Raw genomic sequence first — 16,352 nt, 5'->3', positions numbered from 1 at the left:
GACTGACTGACTGACTGACTGACTGACTGACTGACTGACTGACTGACTGACTGACTGACTGACTGACTGACTGACTGACTGACTGACTGACTGACTGACTGACTGACTGACTAATGCCTTCAGACAAGCGTAACTCAATAATGGCTGAGGTAATGGGCTTGAGTTTTTCACTGTTCAACATCACTTTGCCCCGAGACATGCTTTTTGGCATACCACAGTACATACAATGCACATATCATGGACTTACCTTTATCCTCCTTTTTCTCAGATTTCTTTTTGCTGACAGCCCAAGGTGTCAATTTGCAGTAGTGCAATGGCTTCCCTATGTTTGTAAATGGTATTCCATGGTAATTGCAGAGGAACTTCTCCTACTGTTCTTCATTTACAATGCTATGAAATAGGCTGAACATAGCTGAAAGCGAAGAATAATGGTCACTTCCGAGTCAGTAGTTAATTGATAGCTGAGGCACACAAATCCTCCTTATTTTCTATGACTGGATTGATTGCATGCAGAGGTGCTTCTCCTACTGTTCTTCAATTATAGTGCTGTGAAACAGGCTGAACATAGCTGAAAGTGAAGCATAATGGCCACTTCATTTTCGAGTCAGTAATTGATAGCTGGAGTGTGCATTCAGACAAAAACATTAATTCTGGCACTCTTCTTTCTTTTGATGCAGTATGCGCAGGTTCACCAATCAGTAAACAAACAAGTATAAGGAAAAATTTGGAATTTTAAGTTCAAATAGGAAACATAGAAAAAGTAGGGAAACAAGGGAGGTCACCTACACCTGCAGATATACTAGTGGATATTTAATCCCTATTTCAGTCTATGCCCATGATTGAATTAGGGGATTAAATTTCACTAGTGTATCTGCAGGCGTAGGCAACCTCCCTTGTTTCCCTACTTTTTATTTCTGTTATTATTATATATGTCTTGTTATCTGATTTTGTTTGTTGGTGATCATTAGATATTACATTTTGCCTGATTAGGTTTGGTGGTTGGCTGATTCACACTTATAACTTAAGCTTTGTGGATATGAGTACGGTGAGTGTTACATATATACAGTATACATATGAGACTGATTACCTATACATAAATATTTGAAAAACTGTATGTCTGTCTGATCATCCTCATCCTCATACCATGGCATCCAACAACCCCCTCACACACACACACACACACACACACACACACACACACACACACACACACACACACACACACACACACACACACACACACACACACACACACACACACACACACACACACACACACACACACACACACACACACAGAGTGGCGTAACTAAACCCGACCTGGGTCTAGGCCCGGGTGTCAGCAAATTATTAGATAGAAAACAGACATTTTGCATACCATGACGCCAAGATAAGCTAGGCCAACCATCACGGACCGTGGGCAATGTATCAAAAATTCGAACAAAACAGCAAAGAAGACTTACTGGTCTTGGGTATATACTCTAGAGTTTCTCTTAGTGAACAATAGTGGACCATTGGTCGATTTGATCAAGGCACAAACTACCACACCCCTTAAATTAAATTTCACGTCCATAAATTAGGCTGTGGTGTTTAGACCAAGTAAACAATGTTGAGCACGAGTCCTAGCACATGGTAACAGTCGTGCTAAATGGCCAGTTTCTTCAGTGCTATTCTCTTCAACACTTCCACTCACTCCATTTAGCAAACTTGTGATGCAACAGTTAACAAAAGGATCATCCATGCTTGAGACAACAAGTAATGAAAATATTAGTTACTCACACTAATTATTGTTCTATTTTTAGACTGGCATACTCACATTATAGTGCATTTAAACATAGGCGGTTGACCTTCTGCAATTGAGGCTTGAAATAACACTGATAAACTGCACTATGAGGTGATGAATTGTTGAGAGTGTTGGTCTGCTATATATTAAAGTAGAGGGGATTACTCGGAAATAGAGATAAGGAGTCAATCTGGAGTGGTAATTCACTAAATTCAGTGGACGAAATCAGTGTGGCCAGGTGTGTCTAACGATGTAGATAGCTATAACACATTATAATATACTGCCAGTGATGTATAGCTCTACTTGATCATGGACGATTATGTTGGAGTACAGTTGAGACATGTGAGAGTGAGATGAGGCTTAATCTGCGGTGGTTGCATTATACTTACATAGAAAGTAATTTGTAATAAAGCAGCTACTTAGATATGATAAGTTAGCTAATACTACACTGTATGTTGGCTAGCCCATCATTGGGTCATTAGCCTTTTTGTACGATAATGACATTAAGTGTTCTGTGGGGGTGTGTCATCCCATCACCTTCCGGTTAGCTATGCCACTGATTGCACTAGGCCCTGGTGTCAGTCTGGTTCTAGTTACGCCACTGCACACACACACACACACACACACACACACACACACACACACACACACACACACACACACACACACACACACACACACACACACACACACACACACACACACACACACACCAACGTTGAAACCAGGTCACTACTGCTGATCCGGATGACCCACTGACCCGGATTAATTAAAGCCGAGACGTGTTTCGGCTAGTCTCGGGTGAGCGAACGAGTCTACATTTTGAGCGTTCAATTCGTATTGGGTAAATATTGCAACTTCAGCCTAGCTGTAGGTTGAAGACCAAAAAAAAAAAAAAAAAAGTCTTCACCTACTGACAATAGCTATCCCTCACCATAGATACCCTCAGTTTCGTGCTACATACTGCACTTACTAACAAATAGGCGTGGCTGAACATATGTTGGTAATGCGATAAGTGGGCGTGGCTCACGAAAGAGCTACGCGATAGCATTTATAAGTTCCACGTCGTCAAACGAACAATTTCGTTTCTCACGTGATCCAATCCGGGTCAGACCCGGATGACCCGGAGAAAATGTGACCCGGATGACCCAACCCGGTTTCAACGCTGACACACACACACTCAATGCTTGTATCAAAGCAATTTGTGCCAAACAAATGTTCATCATCTTGCCTTTAATGAAGCTTCTAACAGCCATCATATACAGTGAGTTAAATGCAAGAGATACAGAGCAAACTTGCTGGAATTCTAGATGTAAACAACACAGCTAACTGCATGTAATTATGACCTAGCTGCAGCAGCAAGGCAGAGGGGCTGAACGGTTAATCAACACATTGACTTACGTACTAACTGTAAAATTTAAATGGCAAAACTGCTTAATCTTCTTCTAACAAAGTTTTTTTTCTTTCTTGAGAAATTATGTACTTAACACATCTGAAGGTAATATAATAATACCGTCATGTGTATATATCTCATATATCTGCACCATAGTGTGTTTTGCTATGTACCATATTGCCTCAAATGGCCAGACCCATATAAATGCCTGGTCACATTTAGTCACTGAAGGAATGGAGCTTTGCAACATGCACCAGTTTCAAAAAAACACCAGGTCTCAAATAACTGCTTAGTACAGACAATTATGTACAGTTGCCACAAATTATGAGGTTAACAATGAATCGAAGTGAGAGCTGTTCCATGGCTTTCCTTTCAACCTTAAATCTGTATTATAAGGTGAGAGGAATACATCAAGGAGAGTACAACTTGGAGGTATGAAGTTGATTCATGATTGATGGTGTTGTATATAAATGTTGTCTCATGTAGTTACCATGCAGTTTCATTTAGTGGCCAGGATAAAATGTTGCTTGAAAGAAATGAGACAATACAGTACATGGCTAGTAGCCATTTAGAGAGCTCCTGATTATGTCAATTTATTCATTGTTTTCTTGTTACTTCAATGACACAGCATGTTTTCAGTCTGTTTTGCCAACCACTATGTGTGTAGGGAAGGTCTATGAAACACACTAACATGCAAAACATTCCAACCTAGAGAGGTACCATTTGAAAGTGATTTCAGCAGTTTATCAGAATACAATTGTTTCAACTGCTGTATCAGGATGACTGCTCTATTAGAGTATCTCAATGTTGATATGAATGTAGTACGGATGCATGGGCCTGCTGTCTAGCACTTAATAATTATTGGTCTTACTGCATTCACCCCTGCAGATAAGAAATTACCTTATATTTTTATTTCTGTAAATGTATTTCATTTTCTAGGCGGGAATTATTACTGGTATCTCTACTTTGGTACTAGTGGGTAGTACATTAGACATGGACAGTGTCGGTGCAGCTAGGGAAGCAGCCACAGAAATATTTAATATCATTGAGAAGGTATACAAATAGTGAACAAATAATTATGCATGAGGTAAGCATACACAGACTCCTACTGCTGACGACACAGGGACAGTACCTGATAACATATCTTATGATATCAGACTACGTAATGTTCACTTCTCTTATCCATCCAGACTAGATTTAACAGTGAGCTAATACATATCTTGTACTGTGCTTTAACCTTTAATATTGTAAATGTAGGTTTTAAGTGGCTTAACTCTGGATATTGAACCAGGTCAAACTGTTGCACTAGTAGGAGCTAGTGGTAGTGGTAAGAGTACCATTATACAACTACTTCAAAGGTTTTATGACATTCAATCTGGAGAAGTAAAGCTATAAAATGTATACCAGAAATATCATCCTATCTAATAGATACTGATAGGAGGCCATGACATACGCGAGCTCAATTTGCAGTGGTTGAGACAGAGTATCGGAGTTGTCAGTCAAGAGCCAGTATTGTTTGGTGGTACAATAGCAGAGAACATTTCTTATGGTAAGGAAGATGCCACCCAAGAAGAAATAGAGATGGCAGCTAAGGCAGTAAATGCTCACTCATTCATCACTGAACTTCCTGATGGTTATAATACATTAGTTGGAGAAAGGGGTACTCAGTTATCAGGGGGACAAAAACAACGTATGGCCATTGCTAGAGCAATTATAAGAGATCCTATGATACTACTATTGGATGAGGCCACTTCTGCTCTGGACACTGAAAGTGAAGCAATAGTACAGGATGCACTGAATAAGGTACTGCACTGTATCCAGGGTAACATCAAGTCAGTGTATGCATGTGAGGTGGCTAGCCCATTAGTCCAGTTAAGAACCCAATTTTATAACCCATATCATAATATGAGAAAAGTTGACCTATCCCCTAGCAACCTGAAGTTTACATTATTGTGGTCTATGTGAGGGAGCAACATGTACAGTTGGCAATTGTAGTTGCCCCTTCTTGGAACTGTACAGGATTCAAAATTGTGATCTACGATTACCCATTTATAACTTGGAGAGATAATTTTTGACATTCACACCATGTTAAATTGATATATGAATTTGTGGCTCTTCCCTACTGTGATTGTCCAGAAGGGGCAACTGTTGCCCCCTCAGATACAGTAATGTATGGGGAACTATAAACTTCATAATATCCAGTGTTGGGGGTAATATGTAACGCGTTACATAATAATATTACTTTTGTGGTAACTAAGTAATATAACAAAATATGCTATAAAAACAGGTAATATAACTCAAGTTACTTTACTAACAAATGTAACGCGTTACCTAAGCAATATCGTTACTGTAACGAGTCTAATATTACATAATATTATTACTACAAGTAACGAAGTTACTAATGTTGTTAGTAATCCACTGAGTATCGCCTAGCCACAACGAAGTAATGAAGCCTACTGAATGAAGCTTATTCACCAGCTTCTTGCTTATAACCATGCAAGATTTGCACATTGCCCAACAACGCAATCATGTCACGTGATAAGGTGGTAGTTTCACACCTGACAGCTTAAAGCTGTGGACACAAAGTAATATATTATTATAGTTACTTTATTTTTTGGGTAATATATGTAACTGTAACTAAATAGTTCTGATTACTTTTAAAAAGTAACTGTCCCAACACTGATAATATCATACCTATTATATATATATATATATATGAAGTTACTTTAGACATTGATTATATACTTTGTTGGATTTCTTAATTCATGAAATTTTCGTAATTCTTCAATTACAAAGATCACACCATAAACTAAAAGTGATGATGTAGCATTGAGGGTCACAGTTGATGACCAGTACCATGCAACTGCCCAGACTACTAAACTTCAACTAACAATACCAAAACAACTACCAAACTGCATAAGAGTAAAACTTTAAATGACAGGAAAGTGATACAGATGTAGAGGTCAGCGTTGAAACCGGGTCGGGTCATCCGGGTCACATTTTCTCCGGGTCATCCGGGTCTGACCCGGTTTACAATTTATCCGGGTCTGACCCGGATTGGATCACGTGAGAAACAAAATTGTTCGTTTGACGACATGGAAACTTATAAACGCTATCGCGTAGCTCTTTCGTGAGCCACGCCCACTTATCGCATTACCAACATACGCTCAGCCACGCCCATTTGTTAGTAAGTGTAGTATGTAGCACGAAACTGAGGGTATCTATGGTGAGGGGTAGCTATTGTCAGTAGGTGAAGGCCTTTTTTTTTTTTTTGGTCTTCAACCTACAGCTAGCCTGAAGTTGCAATATTTACTCAACACGAATCGAACGCTCAAAATGTAGACTCGTTCGCTCGCTCGAGACTAGCCGAAACACGTCTCGGCTCTAATCAATCCGAGTCAAATCCGGGTCAGTGGGTCATCCGGGTCAGCAGTAGTGACCCGGTTTCAACGTTGGTAGAGGTGCACCAATATGACTTTTAGCTGACTGATATTTGATATAGATGAAGCCAATAAACAAAGCCAAAGCATAGACATTTTCTCTAATAATTTGCACTCTAACTTTAGGGTTTAAAGTGACAGAGTTGGACTGTAATCAATAACCAACATTACATAAGAGGCACTGCTAGGGTATTACTAGAGCATGAGTGCCCATATATAGATGTTTAAGTATATCTGTATCTGCTGCTTGTTTTACATATGTTACCAATCTGATACCGATACGCAAAAAATGCCGATAACCAATAGCTGATCAAATATTGGTGCACTCCTACTTAGATGTGGGGAATCTATTACAACCTTATAGGTTTTTGCAATTGAATTCGTCGCCTTTGCAATTGAATTCGTCCCGTTTGCAATTGAATTCGTCGCTTTTGCAGTTGAATTAGTCGGTTTTGCAATAGAATTCGTCGCGTTTGCATTACAATTCGTCATAAACTAAACGGCTCCAAGAAACCAACCCGTTCATTAAGAGATGAACTATTTATGCCTTGGAGAGTTACACTTGAGACACTAGAAGGTAATTGAAGCTGGTAGTACGCGAAGTTGATAGCTGTCTGACAAGTTAATTAGCTTGCTCGCGAGTGACCACACCCATCGCGAATGGCGTAGTAGAGTTTGGAATGTTGGTGGAGAGGCTGTAGAGGAAGAATTATTGCCTTATAAAGAGTTGTTTACTACTGTTGTACTTGAACAAGTTCTTGTAGCAGCTGCTACATCATGTTTTCATGTTTGCTCCAGCTGCCATTCTTGTTATGGACGAATTTAACTGCAAAAGCGACGAATTCAATTGCAAAAGCGACGAATTCAATTGCAAAAGCGACGAATTCAATTGCAAAAGCGACGAATTCAATTGCAAAAGCGACGAATTCAATTGCAAAAGCGACGAATTCAATTGTAAACGGGACGAATTCAATTGCAAAACCGACGAATTCAATTGCAAAAGCGACGAATTCAATTGCAAAAGCGACGAATTCAATTGCAAAAGCGACGAATTCAATTGCAAAAGCGACGAATTCAATTGCAAAAGCGACGAATTCAATTGTAAACGGGACGAATTCAATTGCAAAACCGACGAATTCAATTGCAAACGGGATGAATTCAATTGCAAACGGGACGAATTCAATTGCAAAAGCGACGAACTCAAAGTCGCCGAATTCAATTGCAAAAACCTGTAATCATAACATAATTGTATGCGATGACGTGGTAATATATTTACAGGCTAGTGTTGGGCGAACAACAATAGTAATAGCTCACAGATTATCAACAATTAAGCATGTTGATCTGATAGCAGTAATGGATGAAGGTAGAATTGTGGAATTCGATACACTAAAGGAATTAATAGCTCAACAAGGATCGTTCTTCAAGTTGATGGCAGCTCAGGTATAACATATACAAGTATGCATTATATTAAATGGTGAATTATAATATAATTGGTTAGCTGCATATTGAAAGCTGTATGTCAGCCAGTGATGACAATTTGACTGTTAAAACCAAACGACCTGAAGATTACTGTGCTCCAAAACTATCATTCAATTTCTTCGACATGACTGATGATGAGCTAGAAGTAAGTCAAATATTATTGTACAGTGATCCATATGGCTAAAGTAAGAATTGAATTTAAACTTCAAGTGATACTGTTTCAATTATGTTCTGTCTGTTGCACACAGCCATACAAATGCATAACAATACGTGAAGCTGGCCTAGAATCGATCTGCTTACTTTGACTGTTGGAGGCATGGAATGAAAATGTACATAATAAATGATCCCTGTTACATTAGATTAACACACACAAAGATATTAACATGTTTGCTAGTTGAAATGATAGCTTCCTACTGTATGCAAAAAGAACCAAGAAGCAAACAAGGACCATGATGCATACATTGTACCTACTTCAGTATGCCAAAAGACACCTGTCGGACGAAAACAATGAAAAATCAACCCCATAGTACTATATATCCATATTGCAGAATAGAATATTTGTGGCATAAGCAAATCTCAATGGGCCCTCCAGAAACTATGTAAAGGATTTCACCGTCTTATTATACAGAACAATAGTACTGTATATCAGAGATAAAGAAGATTTGAGGTTTTCTGGCCAAAATATCATACATTTGTAACAGGATTTTTCCGTTGTAACTGGATTGATTGCAGAGGTCCTTCTCAAAGTGGTTTGTAACACTGTGTAATGAGCTGAGCATACATAGCTGAAAACAATGCGTAACACCTACTTTGCTACTTCAGTAAAAAAAACGTGACTTCCCTTGTTTCACTACTTTCATTTCTTTGATCCCTAATCAAACTTAAAGTTCCTAATTTTTACTTGCATGTTTGTTTACTTTTTTGGAACATTATTATAACTGGCAGTAAACCCATGCATACTGTGTAAGAAGAAAAAAAATGGCACCAGGCTTATTATTTTCTTTTATTATTAGCACTTTACAGTGACCAGCACTGAAGATCTGACAGCAACATGTGCTGCAGCCTTTCTTCTGAGTGTGCACCCCAAATATCAATTATGCTACACCTGAAGATATACTAGTGGACATTTAATCCATAATTTTTACTTTTACTTGTAAAACTAACTATGGAAATTGATGCTGCAACTTTACCTCAAGATTTATTTGACCCAAACTCATGATTTTCAGATATCAAGGAATTCACCTTGTGATATTCTTGGATGACATGCTGGTCCTTATCCAGTCAAAGGAGGACCTGGTGGCTCGGATAGCTCCCAGCTGTTCAACCTGTTAGGTTTCTTAATCAACCACAAGTAACTTGTTATATAACTGGTTACATGCTTGTAACTAGTAACTTGTAACAGAGTACTTCAATTTTTGTGCTACAGCCACATTAAGTAGACACTTTCTGTGTACTGTTCTTCATGATTCAGCTTGAGTATACAGACATAACAGTTGAAACTGAGCTGATATGGCCACAGAATCGTTATTTTCAGAAAGGGTACATACAATTAGTATATATATATATATATATATATATAGTTGTCTTCTTCCCTTGCTCTGGGCAAAATAATTATGTTACAAAAGTTAACAAACAAGCATAACTTGTTTATGAAAGTAACTAGATACTTAGTTACCTTCTAAAAGTAACTAAGTTACATGGGATGAAAGTATCTAGTTGCTAGTTACTTTTCTGAAGTAACTACCCCAACTCTGCCTATTTGAGCAAGATTTAACCAGTCTCAATACCACCACCCCAGCAATCTTCCAGGCCTCATTGAGCCACTGGAACTATGACCTAGACTTTATGGTCACAATCCTATGAGACTGTGGATCAAGATATTCTGGTGGAAAATATTCCCAGAATGGAACAAGTATTTGTCACAGTACTGAGATTTTATGATAATCATTCATGCAGGGCCTTCATCATTCAATAATTATATAGTAGCAACACTTCTAAAATACCATGAAGGTATTGTAAGGCATCAATATTTTGCAAGAAAGGACAAACCTTTATGGTTACCCATATTTTGGTATTCTACAGGAAGAAATGGACAACAGGGAGATGCTGAGTATTATCAAAATGTCAAAGTGGTACTATTTACTGATGGCAGTTATTGGGAGTTTAGTAGAAGGACTTGCATTTTGTTTTGTCTGTTATTTCTATACCATTTTTGTAATACAGGTATGTAGTTATTATCACATGAACTTGTATCATCGACGTTATTTGTTTAGGCATATCTTGATCCTAACACAGCAGAGCAAAACGCTCGTCTGGCATTGGTAGTTTATCCAATTCTAGCCATTTTTCTGGCAATAACACTCTTTACAAAGACAGCCTCATATGGCAACAATGGTGCTATACTGATATCTCGGTTAAGAAAGTCGTCTCTCCAAGCTATGTTAAAACAGGTACATTTATATACTGTTTATCTGTGACTCTGTCTGCTGGAATTACTTTTCATATATTTGCATGCAATCTAAAATATTGAGCGGTACATGAGATATAATGTGATTATGATGTCACATTCATTGTATCACAATTAATTGCATTTGGGGCTACAATAAATGCTACAAATACTCGGGTACTCATCACGTGGAAATCAAGGATTTTGAAAAGGGGTTTCTGAAAAATAATATATGCCAAGAAAATTTGAGAATTTAGAAGCTCTGAGGTTGGCTTTTAAGCTAATTTTAGAATAACAATCACAGTAAATCCAGTGCTCTAAACTATTAACTAACTGTAGGGAAAAAGTTATGACTAAGCTGTACTTTTGATTGCTCTATTAGAGTAGTTACTGGACTGCTCTATTAGAGTATCTCGATCAACAGAAATGTTATGTGAAAAGTAAAGTGTTGCTGAGGGTTTAATAGCTATAATGGATGCTCTACTTGCTACTGAAACATAGTGGTATGTAGTATTTTGCTATAGTTACGTGTCAATACAGCTTTAGTAAAGGAAGTTAGACTGCTGCTGAGCTAAAGTTAGGGCTGGGAGATTATATCAATTCTGGGATATGTGTGCTATAAATAATTGTGATGTTGTGACATCACATGCAAATGTATAATAGTTAATTCAAAATGGTGACACATACTATTGTGGGAGAACTTGATCTGGAAAACGAGCCTATACTTATGACATAGTCCGTTCATTGTGTGAATAAATCTTGCTAGTTAAAAAGCTTACTTATTCGAACTATTATTCATTTTGCTGTTTGTATTAAACTGTAACTACCTTAATTGTGTTGAAACAGTTGCACACAATTTTACCTTGTTTTGTTAAAGTAAATAAAGTTGTACATATGCAATGCTATTGATGCATGCAAAATTATAACATTGTGGTATTTATCATAATCGTGATATGTTGCATCATGCAATTGTGAAAGTAGCAAAATTTCACAATCGCTCAGCCCTAGCCAAATTCAAAAGGTGGTTTATGTCGAAACCACAAAAAGATCTATCACTGCTCAGTAAGAATTTTGGTACTCAGATACGTAGTAAACTTCAAGAATCATGTGACCCAGCTCGCATGATGTATCTATCATTATGAAATGAAACCGTAAAGGCTATAGAGTTTGATTGGTGTAATGTAATGCACATTGCTTGTCAGGAAAACTGACACCAGTACTTTAATACAGTGTGTATGTATCATTGACAGTGCTATTAACTGCTTAAAGTCTGGTATAAAACATGTTACATGAGTATGACTACAAGTAGCTAGTATTTGTGAGTATACTCGATCATTATCATTAGAGAGTACTCGAATACTAATAATCCATGATCATTTCAACCCTAATACAATGCATCTTATTTTCAGTAGAAGCAATCTGTACCAAAACAGCCTGCTGTGAAAAAGGTGCACCCATTCCCCTAAATAAAAAGGCTAGGATGAAAAAAAGTTGAAAGGTGTCAGCCAAGAAATAGCTGCAATGATGCTAATATATTTAATAATCACACTCATATTTAAAATGATTGGCATTAGCAGGGTGACTCTGTAGCTGAACTTTCTACATGGTAACTTGAACTCTCCTTGCAACTTGTCTACAGGGTGACTTATAATGTAGTACTAGCTGAACATTCTACAGGGTGATTTGTTGTGTAGTTGAACTCTCTACAGGATGACCTTAAATGTAGCTGAATGCTCTAATATATACAGTGACTGCATTATTAATCAAGCACTGGATACATGTAGTTAGTTTTAACATTATGACTCAATGGTTTTTAATCCAATTTCTTCAAAACCATGTGAAAGGCTTTTCTACAATGGTTTATCTACTCACATTCCATTTTCTTCCTTCAACTGTTTGTCTGGTCACAGTAGGAATGACAAGATAACGTGCCTGATACATATATGGTTGGCTTAACTCCCCCCATCCATACTACGATTGTTACCCCATGTGCAGACTGATAAATCAGATGTATCCCACCCATTTTGGAGTTCGCCTGATACAGTTTAAAACTATCTAAAATGGCGGGAAACTTAGCTGTTGGCTGGAAGGTAAGGAAGTGGTGTAAAACATGTGAAAATTTGGTACACGTAGCTTCCAACCATTAGTGAACGCAGCACACTAAATACTTTTTTTAATTTCTTGACACATTTACATAAGTGATAAGACCAGTAGGTCACATAGAGAGCTTACTTTAGAGCAACTATCTTATATGTAACCAGAACTGAACTTAACATATCCCAACTGACTTCCATCGTATTGTGTGTAAGTCAATTAAATAATCATGTGAGCCTACTGACTCAGTCAGTGGACATGATCGGTCATTATGATATGTGATATATAGGATTAGATTTTTTGTACCAAATGTTGTTGTTGTGTAATGTGAAATGACAAATCCATACCCCTCTTTAAAGTGTGATGTTTGACGTGTTCCATTAGGAGATTAGCTGGTTTGACTTGAAATACAACTGGACTGGAGCCCTTGTTTCTAGATTAGCTATTGATGCTTCTTTAGTGGAAAATGTGGGTTATGTAATTTTACAAACTGTTGAATGTGATGTCATAAATTACGCAGTTGTTGGGAACTCAGCTTGGTATAATGTTATCTTCAGCAGTAACCTTCACTGCCATTACAGTATTAGCCTATATCTACTTGGACTCCTCAGCTGCATCACTTGTCATGACGGCATTGTTACCACTAGCAACCGTTCCTGTAATTATAAGAGCAATGATGTCTGTCGATAGTACCAAGGAAAGTGGAGCCATACTTGAGGAATCAAATCATGTAATATTCTTTGCTTTTGTGTGCATGGATAAGTCAACACTGCATTTATTGTTACAGATGATGTTTGAGTCAATATTAAGCATTCGAACAGTGGTATCTTTTAGTTTGCAGAAAAAACTTATGCAGGTGTATACAAATGCTCTCACTCCTTACAAAAGGTATATGTTGCATATGATATCAGTTATATAATTTGACCTCCAAAGTCAAATATTTGGACCAGGGCCGGGGTCGACCCTAAGAATTTTTGAATGCATCAGATCTCAAGGATCTGACGGCACAGCAGCCTCCAGATACGTACTGGCAATTTAAACTGATGGTGAAAATATTATATTCTTGTTTAATTGATGCTGCTGTCATGTAAAATTGTGAATTCTGTGCTCATTTGTCGTGTGCACTGCATCCAGAAGTAGGCCAACATAGATGGTTTGACTTCTTTTAACTAACTATAGGGTTTCCTAAACTTTCTTATCATTAAAGATCAGCTTATCACGGAAGGGCATACTTTATCTGCTTATCATATTGCCATAACTTTAGGGGGTATTTTCTTTGTTATAAAACACTAGTGCAAATAAAATAAAAATAGAAGCAATACAAGCAAATAACTTGATAATGTAAGTATCAGTATCGGTATCTGTATTGGTGAAATTCACTGCCAGGTATCTGTATCATATTGGTAAGTATTTTTCTGTATGGGTGGAACACTAGCTAGTGTTAAACAACAAAAGAAATTTACCGTATAGCCTAAATATTTCGAGGGGCAAATTTTTCGAGGTTGAGCAATGTTCCTAAAAAAGTGGATTTGCAAACACTCCCAATATGTATTAGACTACATGGAGGACTAAAATATTTCAAGGATAAAATTTTCGCTGGTAACCCCCAAAACCACGAAATCAGCAAAAATTTCCCCCCTCGAAATATTTAGGTTATACAGTACATGCAGTGGTAAAAAGATGTAGTATTATAAATTCTATTGGGGTTATTAACTGCTGATAATTTTCTTACTTAGTGGAATCAAAAAGTCATCCATTATGTTTGGAGCTCTTTATGGTGCAGTTGAAGTGTCCCAGTTCATCATAACTGCTATAATGATACGATTTGGAGCTTTCCTGGTTTCAGTTCCTGATGAACACAAGTTTCATACAACTTTCATTAATGTTTTAGTGTAAGTTTCGATGCTATGTCTATATCTGCTGTTTTCAATGGTATTATAGGCCCACGTTGACTACACTATATGCTACTACAGTTGGTAAACAACTTGGTCACTCGATGTCAAAATACTTCAATGCAAAGATCGCTGTCAAATCAGTGTTCTCTCTACTCTATCGAAAATCAATGATAGATCCTAGTTCAACAAGAGGAATTTTCCCGGTAAAAATTAACTATGGCTACAGTGAAACTTGTCTTAGTGTACACCTGTGTAGAAAGGCCACCTTTCTTAAAAGGCCAACTTAAAAGTTTCCAAGTGAGAATCCATATACTGATCCCGCTGCCAAGAAATTTTGGCCTGGCTTAGACAGGTTCCACTGTATTAACTGTAAATATATATGATTATCATTAATAATATAATATAGGATCATATAAGGGGTGAAATATCTTTCAGTCGAGTGGCCTTTTCCTATCCAACCAGACAAGAAGCATCAATCTTTAAAAGTATCAGTTTTTCAGTATTGCCAGGAGAAACATTGGCTATTGTGGGTCCCAGTGGATGTGGTAAGAGCACAGTCACGGCCTTGATAGAACGATTCTACGATCCGTCAAGTGGAGCAGTGGTGAGTGTTAGAGAATAACAATTAGACATTTCCAGTTAACTGTGCAACTAATAGAGATTGGATGGTATCGATTTAAGACTGTTAAACATTCAGTGGTTGCATGGTCAGATAGGATTGGTGTCACAGGAGCCAGCATTGTTTGATGCCACCATTGCTGATAACATCCGCTATGGAGCAAACTTTAGAGAAGTGACTGATGAAGAAGTAGAAATGGTTGCCAAATCAGCCAACATTCATTACTTTATAATGGGCTTACCCCAGGTTAATATAATAGAATTGCTTATTTCATTCAGTTAATCATCTTTGTTTGATATTCAGGGCTATGATACAAAAGTTGGACCTAAAGGTAGTCATTTATCAGGAGGACAAAAGCAACGTGTGGCAATAGCACGAGCTCTAGTGAGGGATCCTAAGATACTATTATTGGATGAAGCCACTTCTGCTCTAGATGCTGAAAATGAAAAGGTAATAATAATAATAATAACTCTATTCTAATGAATGCTATTTGTTTGTAGCTGGTGGAAGAAGCATTGGAGAAGGCACAGAAGGGTCGTACCTGTATTAAGATAGCACATCGACTGTCAACAGTCTACAACGCTGATAAGATAATTGTGATTTCCGATGGAAGAGTGATAGAGAGTGGTACACACACAGAACTGATGCTTCAAAATGGTCTCTACTGTAAAATGAACAATTTGTTTCAGTCATAGAGACTACAGTTACGTAGTAGCTACTCAAATCATCTACATGTAACTATGCACCCAACAGCTATAGAAACACAGTTGATACATTGGTAGTTATTGTACCTATACCATTTATCCTTCTCATGTTCGTCATTACACTCACCAATATGGACGTTGTATACAGCACAGTATCAATTTCACTTTGTTTCACCATCAAATATAGTCACTACTGTGACCCACAAGACATTTGCTAATAATTTAATGCTATAGTGGTAGTTCTGTATTCCAAACAGTTTTTGTCCTAGAGCCATAAGCATGAGAAAATCCCAAGCATGCTAGGCTGGTATAATTATTACCGTATAGTGGGTATTTTTTCAAGGGAATACCACAAAAATTAAAAATTGTAGCTCAGCATTGTTTGAGTATTATAAATGCATAACAGATCCGTCCCTCGAAATTTTGGATGACGGCAATCTGTGGAAATTCCCCTCAATGAAATGGTACGGCATTATGGCTATGGCTTGATAATAATTAT

General features: G+C 37.6%; 1 protein-coding gene across 1 annotated transcript; it reads left to right on the top strand.

Moving 5' to 3' along the window:
* The first annotated feature begins 992 nt into the window (after positions 1-992).
* On the top strand, positions 993-16,054 carry LOC136237895 (ATP-dependent translocase ABCB1-like). Its single transcript, XM_066028148.1, has 18 exons — positions 993-1,045; positions 4,116-4,229; positions 4,278-4,379; positions 4,434-4,559; positions 4,605-4,979; positions 7,895-8,056; positions 8,115-8,240; positions 10,178-10,318; positions 10,369-10,545; positions 13,020-13,103; positions 13,156-13,365; positions 13,423-13,523; positions 14,372-14,527; positions 14,577-14,733; positions 14,937-15,134; positions 15,189-15,395; positions 15,453-15,599; positions 15,650-16,054. The coding sequence occupies exons 1-18, from the start codon at positions 1,037-1,039 to the stop codon at positions 15,842-15,844; spliced, it is 2,787 nt and encodes a 928-aa protein (XP_065884220.1). The 5' UTR covers positions 993-1,036; the 3' UTR covers positions 15,845-16,054.
* The last annotated feature ends 298 nt before the right edge of the window (positions 16,055-16,352 follow it).

The sequence above is a fragment of the Dysidea avara genome, chromosome 11 (genome assembly GCF_963678975.1).
Source record: "Dysidea avara chromosome 11, odDysAvar1.4, whole genome shotgun sequence".
In the NCBI taxonomy this organism is placed as follows: Eukaryota; Metazoa; Porifera; class Demospongiae; order Dictyoceratida; family Dysideidae; genus Dysidea; species Dysidea avara.
Note: the sequence above shows the minus strand (reverse complement) of the source record. Positions and strands in the feature narration are given on the sequence as shown.